The sequence below is a fragment of the Rhipicephalus microplus genome, chromosome 5 (genome assembly GCF_043290135.1).
Source record: "Rhipicephalus microplus isolate Deutch F79 chromosome 5, USDA_Rmic, whole genome shotgun sequence".
NCBI lineage: Eukaryota > Metazoa > Arthropoda > Arachnida > Ixodida > Ixodidae > Rhipicephalus > Rhipicephalus microplus.
In genome coordinates, this window is record NC_134704.1 from 58010342 (window position 1) to 58032484 (window position 22143).

Sequence of the window (22143 nt, forward strand, 5' to 3'; positions counted from 1 at the left end):
TGGCCATTTGGGATATTGTTTAGTGCCGTTTGAAGTATCGTTACAGCGGACGAACAGACCAATATACAGAGAGAGGGACAGACAGACCAAATATTTTGAGTTGAAGTACCCCAAGAAATCCTTTTGTGTTTAAAAAAAAAGGGAATAGATTCAGAGGCTTGTTTCATTGTTGAGCACTCTCTTATGAAACCAAGATACAACGAAACCAAAATAAGCACGAAGACAGTATTTCATGTTGTTCACTTAAATGAAGCACTTAATACTTAAGTGGAACTGAATCCAAGTTAACTGGAACAACGTGGCTGCTTTGGTCCGTGGAGACCAAATTCACAAACTTAGAATAGCGCGGCCATAATAATAATGCAGTGGTATGAACGAGTCATTTGTATAGTGAAATTTATGTATTTTCTCTCTTATGCTTATCGTGGTCCGACTATCACTGCCCGAACCGTATTCTAAGAAATGAAGTCAGAAACGCAGCGGGAGACTAGCTATATAAAGCACATACGCACACGTAACACATTTTATTGACTCTCAGAAGAAACATGTAAAAAAAAAAATAGGTGTCCTTACAGTAATGCACGTTGTGGGCAAATTACTACAGACTTCTGTAAATCATCTTTTCCTGACGGTAGTAGAGCGCAGGCTAAGCAAGCCATTCAATTTTTTCAAGTGCAGAGGTTGTTTTTGTAATTAGCACAATGTATACGGGAATACATATAAAAGCGGCACATAATACTGAAAAAAGATGGACGACAACGCTACCGCGGAGAATTTTGAGGCCCAAGTAACAATAACAATACACATGAAGTCACGTGCATGAATTGAACATTCCCAACCTCGGACCCTCCCCCTCCGCAAGCACGCACACGCACACACACAAACACAATCACACACACTTCACTTTTAAATGATTTAGCGCTCTCGCGTTGGTCTTTCAGCAACGGCTTTTTTAGAGAACTATTATGGCATTGCGGGGCATACAGAATTCTCTGGGTTCACGCTCGTTGACATGTAGATGAAGTGCACATTCTAGCATATCTCAGAAAATCCATTAAACAAAGGTGTCCTGTGCATATGTACAAAGTACACTGTTCTGCGTTTTGGAATAGCTAACTTCAGCGACACCCTGGTGCGGACGTGGTAGTTAGATCATGTAACAAAATCCTGTTTGTCCGTGGTTCTCACTCAAAGCGTGCCCCAACGTTCCCCAGAACATAACAATAGAGCAAAAGACAGTACCAAGCTACAGAAGCACATACAACATCGTACCGGTGTTTTATCTTGCTGGTTCCCATCTTTCATGCTGCCATTTAAGTTACAAGCATTTCAACCCACTATCCCAGTCTGCCAGTTCAGTTTCCTAGATTCCCGTTATCACTGCGTATCATAAGTCACATCCAAAAACGTGCGTATAGTACCGTCGTATCAGTGACCGCCACGAGGTACGTCACGCCTAGCAAATGGTGCGTTTGGGACTTTAGAAGCTGGCACCGAAATCGGCACCGCACCTCTAAGAGCGCCGACAAAACCGCCGGCGAGGTTCTGGGATGTGTCGATGCCGTGCTGGTTTCTCTGTACGCTGGCCCGGAATTCCCCGCCGTCGGCGGCGTAGTTCAAGTTGCGGACTGCCCCACCCTCGCCAATGAAGCCGTACACTCCACTGTTTGTCCCTGAAGTGTCACCCGTTTCACGATGAACGACTCCTCCGGGCCCACCGGTGTAGCCGAAACTGTAGCCACCAACTAGCTACATGGAGAAACATGAAAGTGAAAGAGTAATTTTCTTCATCGCACAAATCATAAATCGTCCTAGAAGAAAATAAACTTGAACATGCATTGTATTTTCTTTATCTGACTCTATCGAAAATAGTTGTCTGCATTTATCGGTATACACATAATGTGGGGCCTTGGGGCCTCTCTTACTACTTTCCGAACCCGCGCATTTACTACTTCTGCAGCAGCAGGACGCAACCATATACGCGAGATTATCAGGAGAACCTGCTCGGAGGCAAAGATTAGAAAGACGACTGAAGTCTCACAAGCACCAGAGCGCAGATGGAATATTTCTACATTCGAGTTTACGCAAAGTATCATTCGTATAAGAATAAAGCAGTCTTTTTTTTCAGTGTCCCCTTACTCTCCTGTGAACGACCACTGCTTTTACCGTTCCCATAAGACTCTAACAGCATTTGTTCCGCTAAGCTTTGCTAACCCAATGTTTCCTGTCATGTATATCACAATCACTTACACTGAGTGCTGGCGAGGGGAGAATTACGTTGGTAGTAGACACCGGCACATTCAGACCCGGTGCCCCGGTGCCAGATGGATAACTGTGAATAAAGTTAAATCCGTAACTGCCGGGAACCACAGAGACAGCTGGCAGCCCCGGCGAGGCAGGGCCCGCTGAACCAACCGGGACGAAATCTCGTCCCTGAACAGTGGGATAACCGGCAGACCCTGGAACCAATAACACTCCTGGTTGTCCCGTTAACGCTGGACGAAGAGGAGCAGCGGGGATAACGTGGCCATGAACTCCTTGAAATCCACCAGATCCTGGAATGGTCGAAGAGATACAACAAAAGCCGAAGATAACTTCATCAGTTCCCAAGTTAAAAGACTGAAAAATTGGTGAAGTCACATGGAAGTGACTACGTCCATTAAAAAATACGAGAGCGAGATATATTCTGTGCTAATCAATAAAATTCAACTGACCTAATTGTTGTGGTTTGGGTGCACCATGTAAAAAATAGGCCTTTTTCCAACGTTTTCTTTGATAGAAAGAGAGAGAGAGAGAGAGTGTGTGTGTGTGTGTGTGTGTGTGCGTGTGTGTGTGTGTGTGTGTGTGTGTGTGTGTGTGTGTGTGTGTGTGTGTGTGTGTGTGTGTGTGTGTGTGTGTGTGTGTGTGTGTGTGTGTGTGTGAGAGAGAGAGAGAGAGAGAGAGAGACATTGTCGACAGAGGTGTTTCCCTCTTCAGAGCTTGCTGTTTCTTAGCTAAACTTCATTGCTCACAATATTTGTTGACAAAGTGTGGGGAGGAACTATGTGCTGTGAATGAGGTACTACGAAAATGCAATGTCGTTTGTGTGCATGGCCAAGCGACAAATGAAACGCTTGCATAACTATAAATAATGCTCAGTTTGAGACTGAAAGGTTCTTGTAATATATGCAGGCTTGTATGTGTCAATTGTGTGAGTACTTGGGAAGTGAAGCCTGTGGAGCCTGCTTAGTGCCAATAAGAGAAGTGGAATGTTTCTCATGAATTGTTTGAGGTTGAGCAAACCTTTTTAAAGTTTCACGAGGGTTCGCATCAATGCAACAAGGTAACGGGCAACAACAGCACTGCACAACGTTGGCTTACTTGAGCTGCGATAGTTGTTTATACAAAAAGTTCGGGTAAATCGCCGATGCTCGTTGTACCTGTAGGTAGGCTAGAGCCATCGGGGCCCGAGGATTCGCCCATTGGTGCTGTCCCCGCTGATTCCGAACTCTTGGTGATGTCAACATCGGCGGGACGTTGGGCTCCGTCCACCGCAGGTTCGGTCGTTTCACCGCTGGCACTGAATCCATTTGTCCCAGTGACGTAGTCAACATTGCGGAATCTGTCGTCATCGACTGTGACGCCGTACGATCCCTCTTTATTTGCCGCAGCGTCTCCGTACTTCTGCTGCCGTGGTCCAACGACTTGGCCGTTTGCGTAGGCAAAGTTGTACACGCCGGATCCCTGAGGAGATATAGTACCCACAATTAGAAAGAAACCTGGCTTAATTTGGAGGCGCTTTGAAAGTTTTGCTAGCTCTTGTCATAGAAGTTCTTACACATAAGACAAAAAAGCTCAGCGTCACGTTTGCCGTTACGCTAACAAAAAATAGAAGTCATCATGAAAAAAAAAATACATAGCTGGTATGAGTTTCTCTCTCTCTTTCTCTTTCTCGCTCTCGTAGAATTTCCCAGATAGTCCGACCACATTAACTTCCCCATTACGGAGTTGAGTGCTGACAGATGAAGGAAACGGGGAGAAAAAGATCGAGGCAAAACACGGGCTTGCGCCGGAGGTCCGTCAAGGTCTTAAATTCTTTACGCAGCTGTGGCTGTTCGAAAAACTCAGGAATGCTGCTCTCTGTTTGCTATCTTCGCGGTGCCACGGTAAAGTGTTTAGGATGCTCCAGGGGTATCCAGCTTTTTTTTTTATTGGTGGGAAAGGTAGAGGGAGTGTTTTGCACTTTATGTATTTGCTTGCGTGCGTATGTATATATGCGCAAGCAACACTGAAAAAAATTTGGAAGGGGAAGGGGCTCAAGCTTTCTTGGCTCTTCTAGCATGCTCGGTGCTCGGCTCTTTACCTGAAAGTTGCAGCATTCAATCCCAGTCACGGCGGCCGCATTTCGACGTAGGCAAACTGCTAGGGGTACATGTGGTTTGATTTAGGCGCATTTTAAATCACTTCCGATGGTCTAAGTTCTGGACGCCATCCAGTACAGCATCTTATATTCATATCCTGATTTACGGGCATAAAACCCCAACCATTATTATGATTGTTCTATTGGACACTGAGACCACTGAGTTGCCCCGCCGCGGTGGTCTAGTGGCTAAGGTGCGCGGCTGCTGACCCGCAGGTCACGGGATCGAATCCCGGCTGCGGCAGCTGCATTTCCAATGAAGGCGGAAATATTGTAGGCCCGTGTGCTCAGATTTGGGTGCACGTTAAAGAACCTCAGGTGGTATAAAATTCCGAAGCCCTCCGCTACGGCGTCTCTCATACTCGTATGGTGGTTTGGGGACGTTAAACACCACATATCAATCGAGACCACTGAGTTGCGCGCATTAGTAAGGATAACAGTGGAGTTGTTTTAAATAATTTAAACGTGTATCACTTTCCACGCAAAAGCGCTATGACGTATAAAAAAAAGAGAACTCACTATGACTGACCAGTTTCCGAAAGTTGGAAGTCACATGTGTTATCAGTTGGATGCGGGGCGAGAGTGGTGCTATCCTGCCCTAGCTTTTTTTTTTTTTTTGTTAAGGGGAGCTGTTTCAAGTTTGTTGAAAGAATCGCAAAACACAATGCTTAAAATATCACTGGAGACTTGAATCTGGCCTTTCGGTGACTTCTCATAACATTCAGAAAAAAATGGCAGAGTTGGCAGTTTTTTTATAAACATACCCTGAAGAACAAGGTCACCTGTTCTGTTGAATGAAGATATTACTACGACGCTCGTCTTAAGCAGTGGTGCATACCTGTTTGTTACAAATCACTCGAATAAAGTAAACTGTCCTACATTAAGCAGTTTCATTCTAAACAAAAGTGAGAGAAAGCTATGACTTTCCAATAACAAAGGCCGCAAAGCTTCGCGATAACTTTACGCATTTAATACTAGTATCAACAAAATATTTGACGTTCAGCGTACGTGGGGCAAATTTTTAAGGGAGAACATTCCCCCCGAAAACAACTGGGCAATGCTTATTAACACCTCTACATATTAGTAGTGAATAACGCTTACGCCTTGCTGCCCGTAATTAGTGTAAACAGGTCCAGCTCTTCTGGGTGGCGCCAGAAATCCTACCCCAGTAGGACCAACTGGAAGGCTGCGCCCTTCTATACCGAGACCAGATGGTGGGATGAGTGCTGCTCCAGCGGGAGCCGAGCCGGGAGGACCAGAGAACACTAAAGCTGCGGAGAAATCAAAAGGCTTATGGAACAACAGAACACCCTCACTTAAAGTTACACGAAACACTGCACTTGTATTTTGAGAACACGACAATAAACGTACAAGTTGCTAGTGCCGTACGAAAAGCCACTGGTCATAGGTTACCTTTAATGCCTTCACTGACCCTGAAGCCGGAAGTGCATTATGCGAGAAGAATCACATACTCGCACGAGGACTTGTTTGTTATTGATACGAAACCATTTTGATCACCAATGGGTACCTCCTGAATGATGTAACTCGTAGATATGAAGACTGGTGGTATATAAAGGAGACGTATTGAAGATGTCATGACAGGCATCATATAGGGCCAGTTTGTTTCGTAACTGTCACCACAAATTTAGTAATGCACAAATATATTTGGCATTACGGCATGTACTATCAGCGTCAAATGAAACCCGAATAGCGGAGCGCGTGTTTCAAGCATTTGAAACAGTATAGTGTTGGCTGTCCAGTTATCACCATTGACAGGCGTGCACATCCTGTTTGGCAGCACTGCGCCATCCTCCTAAAGTGAGTTATCTCTGTTTCTGCTGTAGTTTTCGTATGTCGATAATGGTGGCCATCGCGGGCGCACCTATAGAGCTTTTCATCGTATCACTCGCAATTCCTTGCTTTCACTTCCGCACCGCGTTGCAATTGGTGTCTTGGCGCAATAAAAGAAAGAGAAATATAAACGGTTTGCGGTTAATTTCCAAATGATCATAGTATCTCGATCTCCAGCGCTGCTTTACCTTCTTTCAGAGACCGACACAAAAAGGCTTCACTTTAACTGAAAATGACGAGCGTTTCTTCGGAAGAGAGAGCGCAAATCGTTTCGCTTTACCGGCATGAAGTGAAACAGTGTGAAATTACCAGCATCATGAACCGACCTTTTTCCGCTATAAATAAAATTTACCAGGCATACCGTGATGATGGACTCCGTGATTACCAACCGTGCTACTATACTTGCCATAGGCCGCAGCAGTTAAACCTCTGTATTTTTTTTATTTTGTTCATTCCAAATACCATAAGTGAACACAAGCAGAAATATTGCACTATAGGGGGATCGCGCAGTGCTGCCACACCGGATGTGCGGGCCTGTCTGTGTCAATGACTGTAGGATGGCGCGCACTATGCCATTGATAAGGCTTGTGCCACCGCTCCACTGTTCGCGTTTCATTTGATGCCGATAGTACATAGAGATGAGTTGAAATAGGCTTCTTAAATCATGAAGATCATGCTAATGACCACTAAGGACCTAAGCGGCTTGGCATTATCATTGATTATTATTGATGTTCTTGCCACCATGGCATTACCAAAAGTCGTCAGTCACAACATGGCATCGAGTTACAAGAAAAACGATGAAGCACCGCGACATACATGAACGAAATAGACTCAGAAAAATAAAATGGGCGCCAATGAAAATGCGTTTCTTTGAAGGTAGTCGAAATTCACACCTGCCACGGACGGCATTACTGCACAAGAAGCCTTTACGGATATCCAGTAACAATTGTTTGCCTCTTTACCTATTCCCACTAGCCCTGGCATCTTGTAAACGTCCACATCTGCGGGATTTTGGGCACCGTTGAATCCTGGCTCGTTGGACTCGACAGTCGTTCGGACGCCATCGTCGTCAGCCGTTCCCGATCCCTGGGGAGTAACAAAGACGACTGTCGATCAGATTCTGAACGCAACCGAAAGTTTTTTATGAAGGCTAACACTAAAAGAGAAAGAGGCAAAGGCTAAGTGAATGAGCGGGAGGTTCAATCACTGAGCCACGCCAGGTCTCGAAACTGATTTTCAAGCAGACTTTAATGTTCGTGAAACGGTAATTGTGGTTGCAGCCTATTCTTATAAACTGTACTACATAGGTACTCCTATAATACAGCTGTTCCATTGGCTTGACGACTATTGTGGCGAAGCTGGATCCAACAGAGGCTCATTTATCTAGCATGCAGTGTCCAGGGCCGCCATCATTGCTGGCTCAAGCGCTACGTATCAGCTTACCGCTTTTGTTGTTGCAGATACCCATGTTGCTGTCGTAATCATTACGCAACCGTAAACATGCGACTTTTTAACACGTGTTTGGGCATACAACACTTGTACGTATCTTCCGCGTCATTTTGCAACGTTTCCCTCAATTATATATCAGAGCACAGTCACCTTTCCTAAGGATACTTCGCATAACATCAATTCCGAATTTACATGGGATGTGCCCAATTTTCACGTATGCTCTATATTGATTCTTCAGCAAATATTTTCCTTTAATCCTAGCTAAAGCCTTTGGTTTCCGCCAACAATGCACCAGCAAAGGTCAAACATTTTTATGCTGTGAGAACACAACTCCAAACATTCAAGTAGCAGGCATGCCAGGGTAATACACTTCCGAGCGTCTCGTAGAATCACAGTTAGAGCACCCACAGTGGCTCGCGCATTGTGTGATACGTTGTCTTTTATGCAGACGCGCATGACAAACCCAACTGTTTGTTCCTGTGCAATGTCCTGCCCTGTGTCTTGATCACCGATGCATGAGAGAAATACTTTCTATGCAAAACACTTGTTTGTTGGAAAGATTGAATCGATACAGTGATGTATTTTAGTGCAGTAGGGTTTAATCTTAACTTCCTTGGTACAAGGTCTTACACGATAAATCAATTTACGTATACTGTAACTCGTAGCAGTGTGCTACGAAAGTAATTTCCACAGCTACATGCACAACACCCTGGCGTGTAGAAAGCTCCCTCTGTCGTGGTGATCCACTCCTACAATCGTCCTCTAATGCAAGTTGAGTGCTACGTCATAGAAGGAGCACACTGTGATTCTGAAGTCTGTGGAAGTACCATACCGTGCCTTCTTAAAAAAACTTTTTTTGCGCGCGCATGCGTGCGCGTGTGTGTGTGTGTGCGCGCGCGCGCGCGTGTGTGTGTGTGTGTGTGTGTGTGTGTGTGTGTGTGTGTGTGTGTGTGTGTGTGTGTGTGTGTGTGTGTGTGTGTGTGTGTGTGTGTGTGTTTGTGTTTGAATTTCTGAGGAGCAACGAAAATACACTGCACAAGCTCACGTCATCGGTGCCATAGCCGGGGGCCCCCGAGCCAGATGCTCCAGGACCACCTGGGTACGGAGGTGGAAATATGAGCCCATTATCTCCATCTTCCTGCCTTCCAGAAGATGCAGATGAAGGTGACCCGAGGCTAGTAGCACTCTTGGTATTTCCAACGCCCGGCTCGTTGGGCTGGACGCTGGCACGGAATCCACCCGCATCGGCGCCGTAATTCACTCTTTGACCATACAGCCCATAAATGCCTCTGTTGCTTCCCAGGGCATCTCCCACCTCTTGGTGGAAGGGGCCTCCAATTGCACTCGAGTCGTACGAAAATCTGTACGGGGCACCCACAGAAGCCTGTGAGTAAAAGAAAGTTAACTACGTTGCTATAATTCGATCCTATTGAGAATATGTTATTCCTCTCGTGCTTCATAAACGAAAACGATATTTGTTACTAATAACTGATTGCTAGTGTTCTCTGGGTTATGCAAGCATTTTCATTCACATCGTTAATTGCATTATTTATTTTCTGTGACTCGCGTTCACGCTTATCTAATAAAAAATAGGAACCACTAAAGCAGTGCGTGTTACACAAGCTTTTCTATGCGCTGTTTCAATTCGACGTTCTTTATAATAATTAGGATGAGTGGACTATTCCCGTGCACTGTTCTTCATAAAAAATTAGGTTGAGCGGAGCTTGCGCATTGACGGCTTATTTATTATCAGCTCAAACTAATTCAATGAAGAAATGAATCGGAATAACTGCAACTCAAAATATTTTAATCTAGCAGCTTAGCATGTGCAGTCAAGTTAACTAAGACGAGGAACAGCTCGCTATTGTACGGCACCAATGCTATTTTTATTATTCTATTGGAACTGCTCCTTCGATGGTGGTATTGCAGCGTACAATAAGGAAGCCTCCCTACTGTTTCTATGTAAAAGTGGTTTACACCCCCAGAACCGTGCACGAAGAGTTTTGGATTTCAGAAACGTGCGCACCCTTGTAATGCACGGAGTTGATGCCATCCAATCCACGGGGTTTTCATCACCTGACCACAACGACATGCAGTGCTAATCGAGAGTAAGGACCCAGCTTTTGATTCAAGTGTCATAACGCAAGGTATTAGTTCCCTTAATCCTACCGGAGCCATTATTCATGCTCATAGCAATAAACGGTGACGACGGCAGCGACTCTTACATCAGCATGCCCCAAAGTGACTGGAGGACGGGTGCCGGTGGACCGAGACCCATGGTGGGGACCTGTTCCCTCTGTTCCTGAATGTGCCCCGGCATGGTGTGCGTGGGCGGGAACTTGAGGAATGGGCCACTGGGTGATTCCCGCCCCAAGCCCGAGATTGCGCTGTGGCAAACCAGGCTCGTTCGACTGCACGTTCGCTTGGAAGCCGTCTTGGTTGGCCGCGTACGTGACTAACCTGACCCGTCCGTCGGGGTCCTTGAAGCCGTACGATCCGATCACGTTACCCGCGGCGTCTGCAGACTCCTTACGCCACGATGCGCCACCGCCTTCGCCGTGGGCAGGGCTGTACCCATACGAGTAGCCTCCAGGCTTCGTGGCCGAAAGACAGAAAAGGAATAAAAAAAAAAACGACTGATAAATTCACGTGAGCAATATTCGACCTATGGTCAATGAGGACATACCCGATATTCAAGGAAAACTATCTTTCTCATTTAATTAAGCGAGTAGCGATTGATGTAATTGCCCCTTGTACTTAGTGTATTACCATATGAATGATTATGTTTTCCCTCTTCTACGATACTTTTCGTAGACACGGACCATTGCGACTATGAGAAGCAATGTAGTTTGTACGAATCAGGAGGCTGGTGCATTAACGCCTCTTAGGTGCATCCTTTGGCAGTCCCGCAACACAGCTGAAAGATAAATAGTGACTTAATGAGCTAACTTGAAGAGACTGTTTCCGCCCCCTGCTTGGCATAAGGAACCTTGCCCAACGATTGCCAGCTATACGCTGACACAAACAAACGCCGGGACTACAGAAAAATTCATTAGCGCTCATCCTGCAAACATAAATCGACGGTGGGACGGCGTGGGTTTTGCTGGAAGACATATTGCGGTGTAATGCATTCAGGCAAGGAGCATATAATGCCGTTACTTCAGTAGTCCGTGACACGCATGTTTCAGTTACAAGGGGATGGCCTTGTTCGGTAAGCATCTGTTTAGCCAGAAAATTTGTTTCGCTAAAAACTACCATGCCACGGCCATTTTAAATTCGGAAGAATTATACCGGACAAGCGCCATCTGGCCCTGCTAAAATAAGTCTTAGCTGAATTAAAGTACCGTCAAAGTCCTGCATACCGCTAGCCTCGTCAAATGACAATGCATGTACTGTCGAAGGCCAAGTGCCACACCCACGCATGTAGCAGCAACTTAGCTTCAAAACGTTTTTGGTGACCGATGTTTCGCAGTTACGAAAGAGAGCTATTTCTTAAAGCAAGGTGAGACAGAGCGTACTCTTAAAGGTAGGCTGCGTACGTACTTTGCGCATTCTTTTCAGCAGTATACTGATGTACTCACGTTTTCTGAAACGAGTGGCGGCATTAAACTGTTCACCAACACGTCTGGTTTTAAAAAAATGATATATGGAGGGAGGACAGGCGTACATTACTGCTTTTGTACAACAACGTTGTACGTTTTGTGCAACATTTCATACCAGTGTGCTATGTGAGAATATATCAGTTACTTCAAGACCCACCCTTCTGCTAGATACCCTTCTCTAAGCAGAATTTTGTCCTATATGACATGCCGTATTTGTTGCACTTGATATTCTTGTCACGTGTGTGGTTTCGTGCTACTGATTCTAAGGCTGCTGCATCATTTACCGGAGTGAGTCAGCATCACCACCGGTTGCAATAGCACGCCAGACGTTACCCGCAGGGTGTGTCCGCTAGATTTTTTGGCCATAATCCAGGGACGTTTCATGTGCAGGCCACTTCTGTAGTAAGGAAGGCAGATGTCGAGAATATTCGCGCTTGGCAGCAGCTATTCTTTCTTTGATGAGGTGCAAAGAAAAGAAAAGTAAATAGAGTAAACCACACGAGCTTAAGCTTCACGAAAAAAAAACAATTCATGAAATTGTTCTGGCTGATATCTGCACCAGAGCAATGAAGACGCACCCTTACTAACCTATTATAAAACATAGACAATTCTTTTGCCATTAGACAACCGTGAAGAGTGTCTCTCGCGAAATATAGGGAAGACATCATCAAATGGTATTCACAGCGTGCCAGGTGGTAGTGATGAATCTGTATAAACGTAGGTGCACCCTCGCTGTAATAAATAACCTTTCTTTTTCCTTAACTAAAGGGCAACATTGAGGACATGGTACGTTAACATTCAAGACTGGAATGACCGTTTCTATATAACTGTGTAGGTGAAGGGTGTGAAAGCAGAAAAATAGGAATGCCTAGTCGTTCATGAGATCTTTTAAGATGTATGATTATAGTACAGGTATGTTAACTTTATTAGCACTCCATTTCGTAATCAAGAAATTTGCAATTACAGTTGCTGCGAACCACAAATGAATGAATGAATGAATGAATGAATGAATGAAGGAATGAATGAATGAATGAATGAATGAATGAATGAATGTGCAACACCGCGTTTGCAATGAATTTAACCAGCCCAATCGATGAATCTGTTTCCGTACTTGAAACCAGGTGACTATACCATGCTTTTCATCTTTCGCCTTCCATTCATTCACCAATCTATTGCAGAAACAGGATATATCGCCCTCTTCTGACCTCAATTTGCTTTCTTTACGTCTGAACGAAGATAGACATCTGGAACACGTAATACAGAAGCCAGTGTGACGCAGGTGCCATATATTTCCTTACATGGGTTGGAGTAACTCTGTTTGTTCATATACGCAAAGCTACCTCCGATATCGGTACGTAAACAAACAAAACTTTATGACAAGAAAAGTGGCACAATCACTGCCGTTGCATCGGAAAGGACACTAACACTTTCTTTTCTGGAACACAATTTGCCAGAATTCATCTGAAAGAAGAATATCCAGGCAAGGTATGGCAATGACCAGTCATACCGTATTGGACCAATCATAGAGGGAAATGTTTTTAGCGGGGTAAAAACTCTTGTCGCTCCACATAGAGGAAAACATTTTTTTGATATTCTTAGTTGTGGCTACTAAGTGTGTGACAGCACTTTCCTTCGAACGGCACCGACCTATTCGTTAGTACTGCCATTTTCTCCATGCTGCGGCATGATAAAAACCTTGATCGTTCATTTCAATAGTCGCATTACCACAGTCTCACTTCTTCTTGCCCTGGTCGTTCCATACAATGAAAACATAGCACTCACCTCTGGAGCTCTGTATTGCTTGAATCCTTCGTCACTGTGTCCAACGTGTGGTACAGCAGCAGCTCCAGCCGCCAACAGGACCAGTAGAAGCTGCAGGTGTGTGGACACGCGGGCTTTAGGAGGCTCACAGGGCTCTTCACAACACAGTACGTGCGAGGCCTTTAAGCTGCACTAAAGGCAACTGACTGTATACGTCAGAGTGTAGAACGACGTTTATAACAGCAATATTGTCAACAGCAGTGCCTTAGTTCGCAATAAATTAAGCTAAACGCATCACGACATGCGCTACGAGTGAAAGATTTGCAAAATGATCCCGATGACGTGAGAGCGTTCAACTACAATCAATCACCAGTAATCAAACTAGCTTCGATAAAGAAAGAAATTTCTATGCGTCAAATGACGTAATGCTGCTTGTCAGATTCTGCTTGATATTTTTTTTAAAGAAAACTACCTGGCGTTACTATGGGGAATGGCGCGAGTGTTTCAAAAGCTCAATTTTCGACTGGTTAGGCTAGATAGGTGGTGCCATCTATCGGAGCCCAGTTGAACCAGGGCAAGCAGTTTTCGAGATGGCAGAAAATTACCCATTGGCCGTTGTCGTTACTATGGCTCCATCTACTTTCGCTCCGCTGCTACTGGTATTGGCGGCCACGTAGTAAAGGCGAGCAACGTTGGGCATAGTAACAGTGACATCTGACAGTCCGCCTCCAGGAGGCGAATCTGAATTGCGCTAACGCAATGCAAACAAGTAAAACATGATTTTACTTCAAAATAGGCACATCCTTGGCACAAAAGTTCATGTGAATAGATACTAATCGGTACTCTCCGCTATACCCTCTTATACGGGATTCCTCGTTACCTAAGTTATATTTTGCGGACGTTAAATCAAATATTCCATCCCTAAAAAACAAGGGTGGGAATCACAGTTCTTAAAAAAGAGACAGTACGATAGACCACGACATAGCAGCCTATATCGACACATCGACACATCGACACATCGACACACACACACACACACACACACACACACACACACACACACACACACACACACACACACACACACACACACACACACACACACACACACACACACACACACACACACACACACACACACACACACACACACACACACACACACACACACACACACACACACACACACACACACACACACACACACACACACACACACACACACACACACACACACACACACACACACACACACACACACACACACACACACACACACACACACACACACACACACACACACACACACACACACACACACACACACACACACACACACACACACACACACACACACACTTTAAAGTAAGCATACCCGTTGACAGTGATCGGATAGACAGCAAATAACTGCATTCGTCTGACAAGGCTTCAATACTGAAAAAAATGTGAATTTCCTCATTTCAAGGCATGAGGACGCTACTCAATAATTGAGTTAGATGTCCGCTATCACTAAAATTGATTTCCATGAGGAACAGATGCAGTCACGATGAACTTCTTACTGAATGTGGTAATGGGGCAGTAACGAAGTGAAGCCATAAAGAACAGGTACAGTTTGTAAGTCAGTACATGTAATTTCTCAATTTTGTTGTTTACAGTGTTCAATAAGGGGCTTTATTACATCCTTTTAAAAAGTGTATTCTTTCTCAGATTCTGACCCCGAATTCACTCCGCTTCGCAAGTTTTCCTTAGCTCAATCGAACACTTTATCTTCTGGCACAACGAAAGTTTTCTTTGCAAACAAATATAAAATTTTCTGACTATGGCATTAGAGATATATCACCTTAGAGCTGGAACCGTGGAATGCAAAACAATCTACGAGTACGACCTATACCATTTTTGGGTAATATCGAATAATTATCATTAAAATGTCAATAAAACTTGCTCTGTCTGGAAAGGATGGTGCCACGCTAAAATCGTTCGCATTTCGTTCTTATCCTCTCTTTTGTTCAGAATGAAAGGCAAAGTGCCATAATGAAAGTTTCGTCAAGCAACAACAATGAATTATATTCTATCGCAACCAGCTGTCCCATAAAACTGAGAGAGAGGTGATGACAGAAAAGATACTAGCAGGGAGCTTTGCAACAACTCATAATATAGTTTGCCATCTTATATTTCCCGAAGTGGAAATATTAGGGAAAGAGAGAGAGAGAGAGAAGCGCAGAGAACAAAATTACTTGACCTTGGTCATAACAAATGCTCACATAAAAAGAATAACCTGACTGTAGTAAACAACAACGACGACAAAAGAAGTTAGCGCAAGATTTTTTTTTTTTTTTGAGAAATGAACCATGATAACATTAGCATTACAGAATAATTTGTCCTGTCAATTGGATAGGATCAACGCATTGTATGTGATTCGCGATTGATTGTCTTTGCGCACAGTTTTCGAGTTGTCACAGGCCACATTTTGAGAATGATAACCTATCTATGAGCATCAATGAGCTACACCTTCTGTATTTCGTGTCAAGCACCTAAACACAAAACCAACCGACTTAGCATCATTATTGCACCTAATCAGCAAACGTAATGGTTTATTGCAATAAGAAGGGTGTAGATTAACTGCTAGTAATGTATTACTATCTAGTAGAAGAGTCTGCAGGTAAATATTACATGCGGGCCAATGTGATCATGCCACGTCGACTGACCAGATAAAAAAACTGGCAAACAATTCATTTTATTAGGTGTTGACACTACAGATTATGAGCCCCTCGTATGATTCTCCTTCTTTCGTACACATGACTGATCAACCACAAATGTACATTATTACGTCAAACGTGACTTTTGTCGCCTTTAATTTGAACAAAAGCAATTTTGTGTTCTTACATCTGAAAACCACGTCATTATTATCAAGGATGCCGTAATAGAGTGCTCCAAAAATTTACACCTCCTGGGGCTCTAAACTTGCGCCTAAACTTAAGTATATGGGTATGCCTTCATCGTCACTGTCGAAATTGGGGCTTGTTGGTGCATCGTCGTTTATTCCACTTTACTTCACATTGTATTTCATCTCTGAAAACAGTCTTTGCTGCGAATTTCTTATGATGTTTATGTCAGTGCCACACCGACCATTTCAAAATGAAAACACCGAAGCAACTTGCCTGCATCGCCATCCACTATAGTGTCCACAGCGTCGTCCGCTTGCGTCCTCGGAATGATCCTAGCAGATGGCTCACCAGACGAAAACTCCCAACACACCAACGTTCGCTAAATATTGACGTTATTTTTTTTTCTCTACATAGCGACGCAATGTACATGTGCTCAAGACGGCTGCACCTCTACTGGTCGTCCCCTCGAAATCGAAAGGTGTAATGGATGGTCTTTAAGGGGGCGCACAGCAGGTTCTGTCGATGGCCGATTACCTTCTGTGGTTGCTCAAGAGCAGATGATATTCATTAGGCGATGATACTCGTTATAACAAAAAAAGACGAAGTTATGGAGGCATGCGCCCCGCTACTGGCATGTGCGACAATAAGACGCTGGCGCCGCTGCCAAAAGGAACACACGCCTGGACGACGCCCGGCGTGAAAGTGCAATCTTCTGGTCTTCCCCGAGATTCAGCCAAGCAGTGATGAGGGCTGGCAGGCACGCTCTGAGTATAAAGTTGCTTGCCTTTCTCGTCGACGCACCTTTCATTTGATTGGCCTCTCCGCCTTTCTATTCGTTCTGCATTGCGCGAACGAAGACCAGAGAAAAAAAAAAACACTTTCTCTTTCAGTCGCACGCGCAATGGGCGATCTTAGTCATCGCAGGACGACCAGTGCCACAAACACGCGACGTGTACTATTCGTGCCCGGTTTTCGCTTCGGTCTGCGGCTCTCGAAATAAACTTGCGCCACCCTCCTATTCATTTTATCTTTTCCTGCATGTTTGCCGTCAACATTTCTGAGAGCTTGTTGTCATGCGCCGCTTTCCACGAACCCGGCATGCATGTTGAAGGTGAGAAGGGGGGGAAGAGCAAGCTTGTCGCCGCATTTTCATTTCGAAGAGATAAGCTGTAGCTGGCCGCATCGACCACGCAGTTATTAAACTTTGTTTGTTCGTCTACAAGATGGAAGCTGTCCAGCAATCGACAATTTGTAAACGCACCTTGGGCATTCCATTAACCTTTGAATCGCGCCTTTCAACCCGTACGTCAATGCACACACGACTGATGAAAGTGAAAAGAAAATACGACTTGTGATTCGTGCTCAGGGCCACTCTTAATCAGGTCATGTACATGCGACAATTTCTTTCTTCTTTTTGCAAACACCAACAAGTGAGGTTAAAGCTCGCTGATTTCACATTCATAGTCGCCAGCCCCTTTTTGTGTTTACGGCAGTATGAATCCGTGTCTAAATTATTTCTAATCTGACCTATCTTGCGTGAGTTGGTTTTAATTTATTTGAACGCTGCAGGTTTAAAGAGGTAGTTTAACAAAAATTCTGGTGTAGAAGTTTTTGGTTGATTCATATGTGGGGTTTAACGTCCCAAAGCCACCATATGATTATGAAAGACGCTGTAGTGGAGGGCTCCGGAAATTTCGACCACCTGGGGTTCCTTAACGTGCACCCAAATCTGAGCAAACGGGCCTACAGCATTTCCGCCTCCATCGCAAATTCAGCCGCCGAAGCCGGGATTCCATCCCGCAACCTGCGGGTCAGAAAGGATTTTAAACTATAGATGATGCAATTCAAAGCCCAATAAAGAAGACACGTGATCTTCGAAGCAATACGCCGTCGCTATATATTTTCCTAGCACCTACAAGTTCCGCAACTTCTTCTTATCTCGTCACATTTCTCAGAACCAACAAATCGATGAAGCTGAATGGCTAAATAATAATACTGATTGTTGGTGTTTTACGCTGCAAAGCCACAATATAGTCGCCGCAGAGGAGGCCTCCGTAAATGTAGACCACCTGCAGGCATCGGTTCAACGTGAACGCAAGTTTAAGCACACAGGCCATCAATGTCCTGCCTCCATCAAAATGAGAAAATTTTCGTTGCTGAGAAACATTTCGGGGCACAAGAAAAGGAAATTATTGCACCACTACCAACCATCAACTGATTAGAGGAAAGAACATTGCAATTGAGGTTACCTTGCGTGCATGTGGGTTCCAATAACAAGAACCATAGATATATTACAAATAGCCTTCAGTTGTGAAGAGTTGTCTGAAACGTGCAAGCCGTTGAAATATAAATTCAATGACAAAACAGGTATGCACTGCGCACCTTTCCTATTTATGCTGAAGGCTTCCAGCGATTCTCTCCACGTGGTCACCACATTTCCCAATGTTGCCTTCACATCCGCGGGAAGTTACCTTGAATGCAATGTTCTTCCGAATGTTAGTTGTTAGTTGACACTTGTACTGTCATATCTTCTCGTTTATTTGTACCGTCATATTTTGACAGACTGTACATCAACTATCCCAAAAATGTTTTTTAGCCTCCGTCGTAGTATAGCCGCTGTTCCCGGGATTCGATCCCGTTACCTTTGAATCAGCAGAAGAACAACATGACCACTAGGCCACTACAGCCGGGGGAAAGTAAGGCTTAGTTAGGTGTACAAAACTGATGTTTTTTTTTAATTGGTCTGTGCCCCCCTCCTTTTTGTTTCTATATTAAGTCGATTCACCAGTTGCGTCAACGGGTGGCGTTTTCACTGTTATCGCTTTGTCGCAGTCTAGACGGCAATATTCATCGTTTCTGAACGGCAGCCATATTCAGTCGGGGGCTGCGGGTCCAGAGTATACCGAAAGACCGTGATAACTTCGGGCCTGTCCTTATCGCACTCTTGCCGCCGGCATTCGCTCGCCGTCAGATTCGACGTCACTGAACCCGCAGCATCTATTCTGACCGCGTGGAAGGGTGTTGTCGGGGGTCGAGACTAGGCCTACTTGCTCTAGACATGTGCACGAGGGTAAAATGACCTTGTGACTCTGCGTCCTGCCATTCATTGTTTCACGTGTTTGGGGATCAGATGCTTGTTTTCTTTCTGTTTAGTGGAGAATATTCGTGCCATGTCTCTGGAACGTGTACCACAATGTGCTTTGCGCGACATTTCGGTGCGTCAACTCAAGAAGCGAACGGTTGAGCGAAGGTAAGGACGCTTTTACGCGTGTCCCTTATAAGCGTATAATCTTCACATTTTCTTTGCATTAACAGCTATAACATGAAAAAGAGGACGTGAGGTACGCGGTAAATTTATGTGTGGTGTGAAAGAACACTGAAATTACTAAGTGAAGGGTTAGAGGAATTGCCGACGGGCTTGACGCTACTGTATATATCTACAGGCAAACGCGTTCTTTAGTGGCAAGAATCCGGAATTTCATTGAGAGTGTTTGAATGCGTACTTCTTCGTAATGATTGTTGAAGTTTTGGTCCCGGAATTTCAATCTACAATATGCAGCTAAACCTAAGCACAAGGGGACCTATTTAGCTTTTGTCTTTGTCGAAGTACAGTTGCCATGAACGGGATTCGAACCCGCAAAAACCAGATCGAGCACCGTAAGCAGTATACTACGTGCCGCGGCGGGTCGTGCTATAGCTTCATAAGCTATAGGCCGCTATAGGTTTGGAAATGCTGCGTGCCACCTGTTGTTTTTTGTTAGAAATTGACCACCACCTGCGGTTTCCTCAAATGGGGATGATCGAGGAGGCTTCGTCTTAGACGCGTTGTCTGCCACGCTTCGCCGGGTGCCAATGAGCATTGCCAAAAGAAACTTTGTACACGAGCAAGGATACAGCATGCATGGTTGACTGTTGCTTCTTATGATAGTTTCATCTGCCATGCGCCACGATCCTCGCTGTTCACGAAGACCAGAAAATTGACTAAGAGTAAAGTATAGTGGAGGTTCAGCTCTCATAAAACTTAGTTATCATAACTGCTTGACTGCTGATCCAAAGGTCACGGGATCGAATCCTTGCCTTGGAGGCCATATTCTTCATGAAGGATAAAATGCTGTAGCTCAGATCCGGATCTGTGTGCTCAGATCCGGGTGTATACGTTAAAGAACCCCAGGTGGTAGGAATCTCCGGAGCCCTTCACTACGGCGTTTCTCATACTCATGTCGTGGTTTTGGGACAATAAACCCCATCAAGTATTTCTAGTTATCAGGAGCGAAACGCATGCTTCTCTTGGCTTTGCGAAGAAATGCGATTGGGTGGACACACGCTTCTATTTTTCAAAGAAACTTTTTGAAATTAAAGCAAGGTACAAACAGCCACTGAACTTTACAGAGCACGCCATGCTCGCTTGCCAAACTGCCTGTGTACGCCACCTCTTCACGCGCCATCAACAGACCGCAGCGCTAGATCGGTAATGAAGCTTCTTGTTATTCACACTGGTATATCATTTTTTTTCTCTTTTTTTACTGCTGCGCCGAATATTCATAATTCGTTTCTTTTTTTTTCGCACGAAGCGCTCATGTAAGCTATGCACGTCACACTTCTCATTCGCTAGCAGGATCAAAGCTACAAGGGCCGGCATCGAACGATGTGCCGTGGTGACCGTATAGGCTACATTGTAAGGATTGTGACTGATAAGTTTTGCTGCTTGACTGCTCTCGAGACAGAAGACTTAGTTGCGGCGGTCGAAGTGCGTAAAGCATTAAAAGTGAAAGGTGAAAAACATTCGTGGCCAGGGCGAAAATATCCAGGCGATCTAGTGAAAGAGGGATGCATCTTTGGCGTAGCTGTGGGTCACCGCTTGCATAGCGAAAATGGAGCGAAGAGGCTCTAGGCCACAGGCTCACTTGGCCTGGGAACTTTTGCGTTTGACTGTACACGTATGACTCAATAACGAACTTCACGATGTAAGAAATAAACTTCAGTTTCCCGGCATGGGCCGAAAAATGTTACCATCAACCCAATTTGAAGAAACTGAATGGGTCATACAACCCGACTTGGTGAATTTTAAGGATACTTTGATGATGCTTCAGCGTCTCTCTCATGAGTATACAACACGTTAGCGTAGTCGGGTGCAGTTCACATCGCCTTCTCAATCACTAGCTCAACTTCCCTTCCTCGTGGACACACTTGAACCATGCCTTAATGCGACCTTGTGCGCGTCACGTTGGCCGTTTGAAATGATCGTAGAATGCCTAAAACAAAGACAGCTGCTAGCTGCTTACTACTTCGTAATTATTAAATGCGAAGCATTCTTTTGTGTACTGCAACCACTTTTGGCCTGTATCCATATATCTAGCCATTTACGTGTGGGTGCTCTTGTGATCAAAGTTAGTATGAGAGGGTAAAGTGGTTCAATGAATATGACGTGCTGATCAAGGTATCAGCAATGTCACAAAGGTGTCGCGTACGTTGTCAAATACTTTCCGCCAGACAGTGGCACATACCAGTGGCGAGTACGTGCCACTGGTATGCGGATATGCGCCACAGGTGACTGACACGTAGAATCTAACCAGGAACAGTGAGAACACACACGGGCGATTTCAACACATGAACGTTGAGAAAAAGGTGACATCGGCAGTGTTGACCCGATGAATGCGAAAAATAAATGCCAGGTGTAACAGCAGGAATTGAACCCCAGCATTCTGCGTGGCAATGAAATATTTTACCACAGAGCCACGCCAGGTCTCGGAACTAGTTTTTAGACCAATAGACCCTTTCACTGTTTACAAACACAGACCGATGACATCCAGTTTCTTTCACCAATGTGCGTTAATAGCTTCGATTGCCAAGAAGAGCTTTATAAAATAGCCTCCTCAATTTCTGCACTTTCCTTCTCTTATTTGACGAAGTACGTTCAAATGGATGCTCTTTAGAGCTATACATAAAAATTTTAAATGATCTCCTTGTACTTTACACACGTTTATTTTATGGGAAAAACGAAAGAGAGACTTTCCTAACCCTTGAAAACAACTTAAAAACGTGCTTTCAGTTTAGACGCTAAAAGCGGGTAAATGATGTGACTGGAAGTTGTTTTGGGTACAACGCTTGTGACCTTGAAACCATCTATAGACCCGAATGTTTGTGAAACGCCAATTGTGGTTGCAGTGCTGGCTAAGCTATCTTACAAACATTACAT

At 44.6% G+C, this 22143-nt stretch overlaps 1 protein-coding gene across 2 annotated transcripts; it reads right to left on the reverse strand.

Annotated features, from left to right (window-relative positions):
- Window positions 1-509: 509 nt before the first annotated feature.
- LOC119173855 (uncharacterized) lies at window positions 510-16918 on the reverse strand. Of its 2 annotated transcripts, XM_075895527.1 has the most exons (9): window positions 16221-16918; window positions 13084-13173; window positions 9925-10293; window positions 8745-9083; window positions 7213-7336; window positions 5501-5670; window positions 3420-3723; window positions 2251-2555; window positions 510-1749 (listed from the first exon to the last, which is right to left on the reverse strand). In XM_075895527.1, the coding sequence occupies exons 1-9, from the start codon at window positions 16230-16232 to the stop codon at window positions 1429-1431; spliced, it is 2034 nt and encodes a 677-aa protein (XP_075751642.1). In that variant the 5' UTR covers window positions 16233-16918; the 3' UTR covers window positions 510-1428. The 2 variants fall into 2 exon arrangements, with proteins under 2 accessions (XP_075751642.1, XP_075751643.1); XM_075895528.1 differs by lacking the exon at window positions 9925-10293 and having other exon boundaries at window positions 16221-16915.
- Between the last annotated feature and the right edge of the window lie 5225 nt (window positions 16919-22143).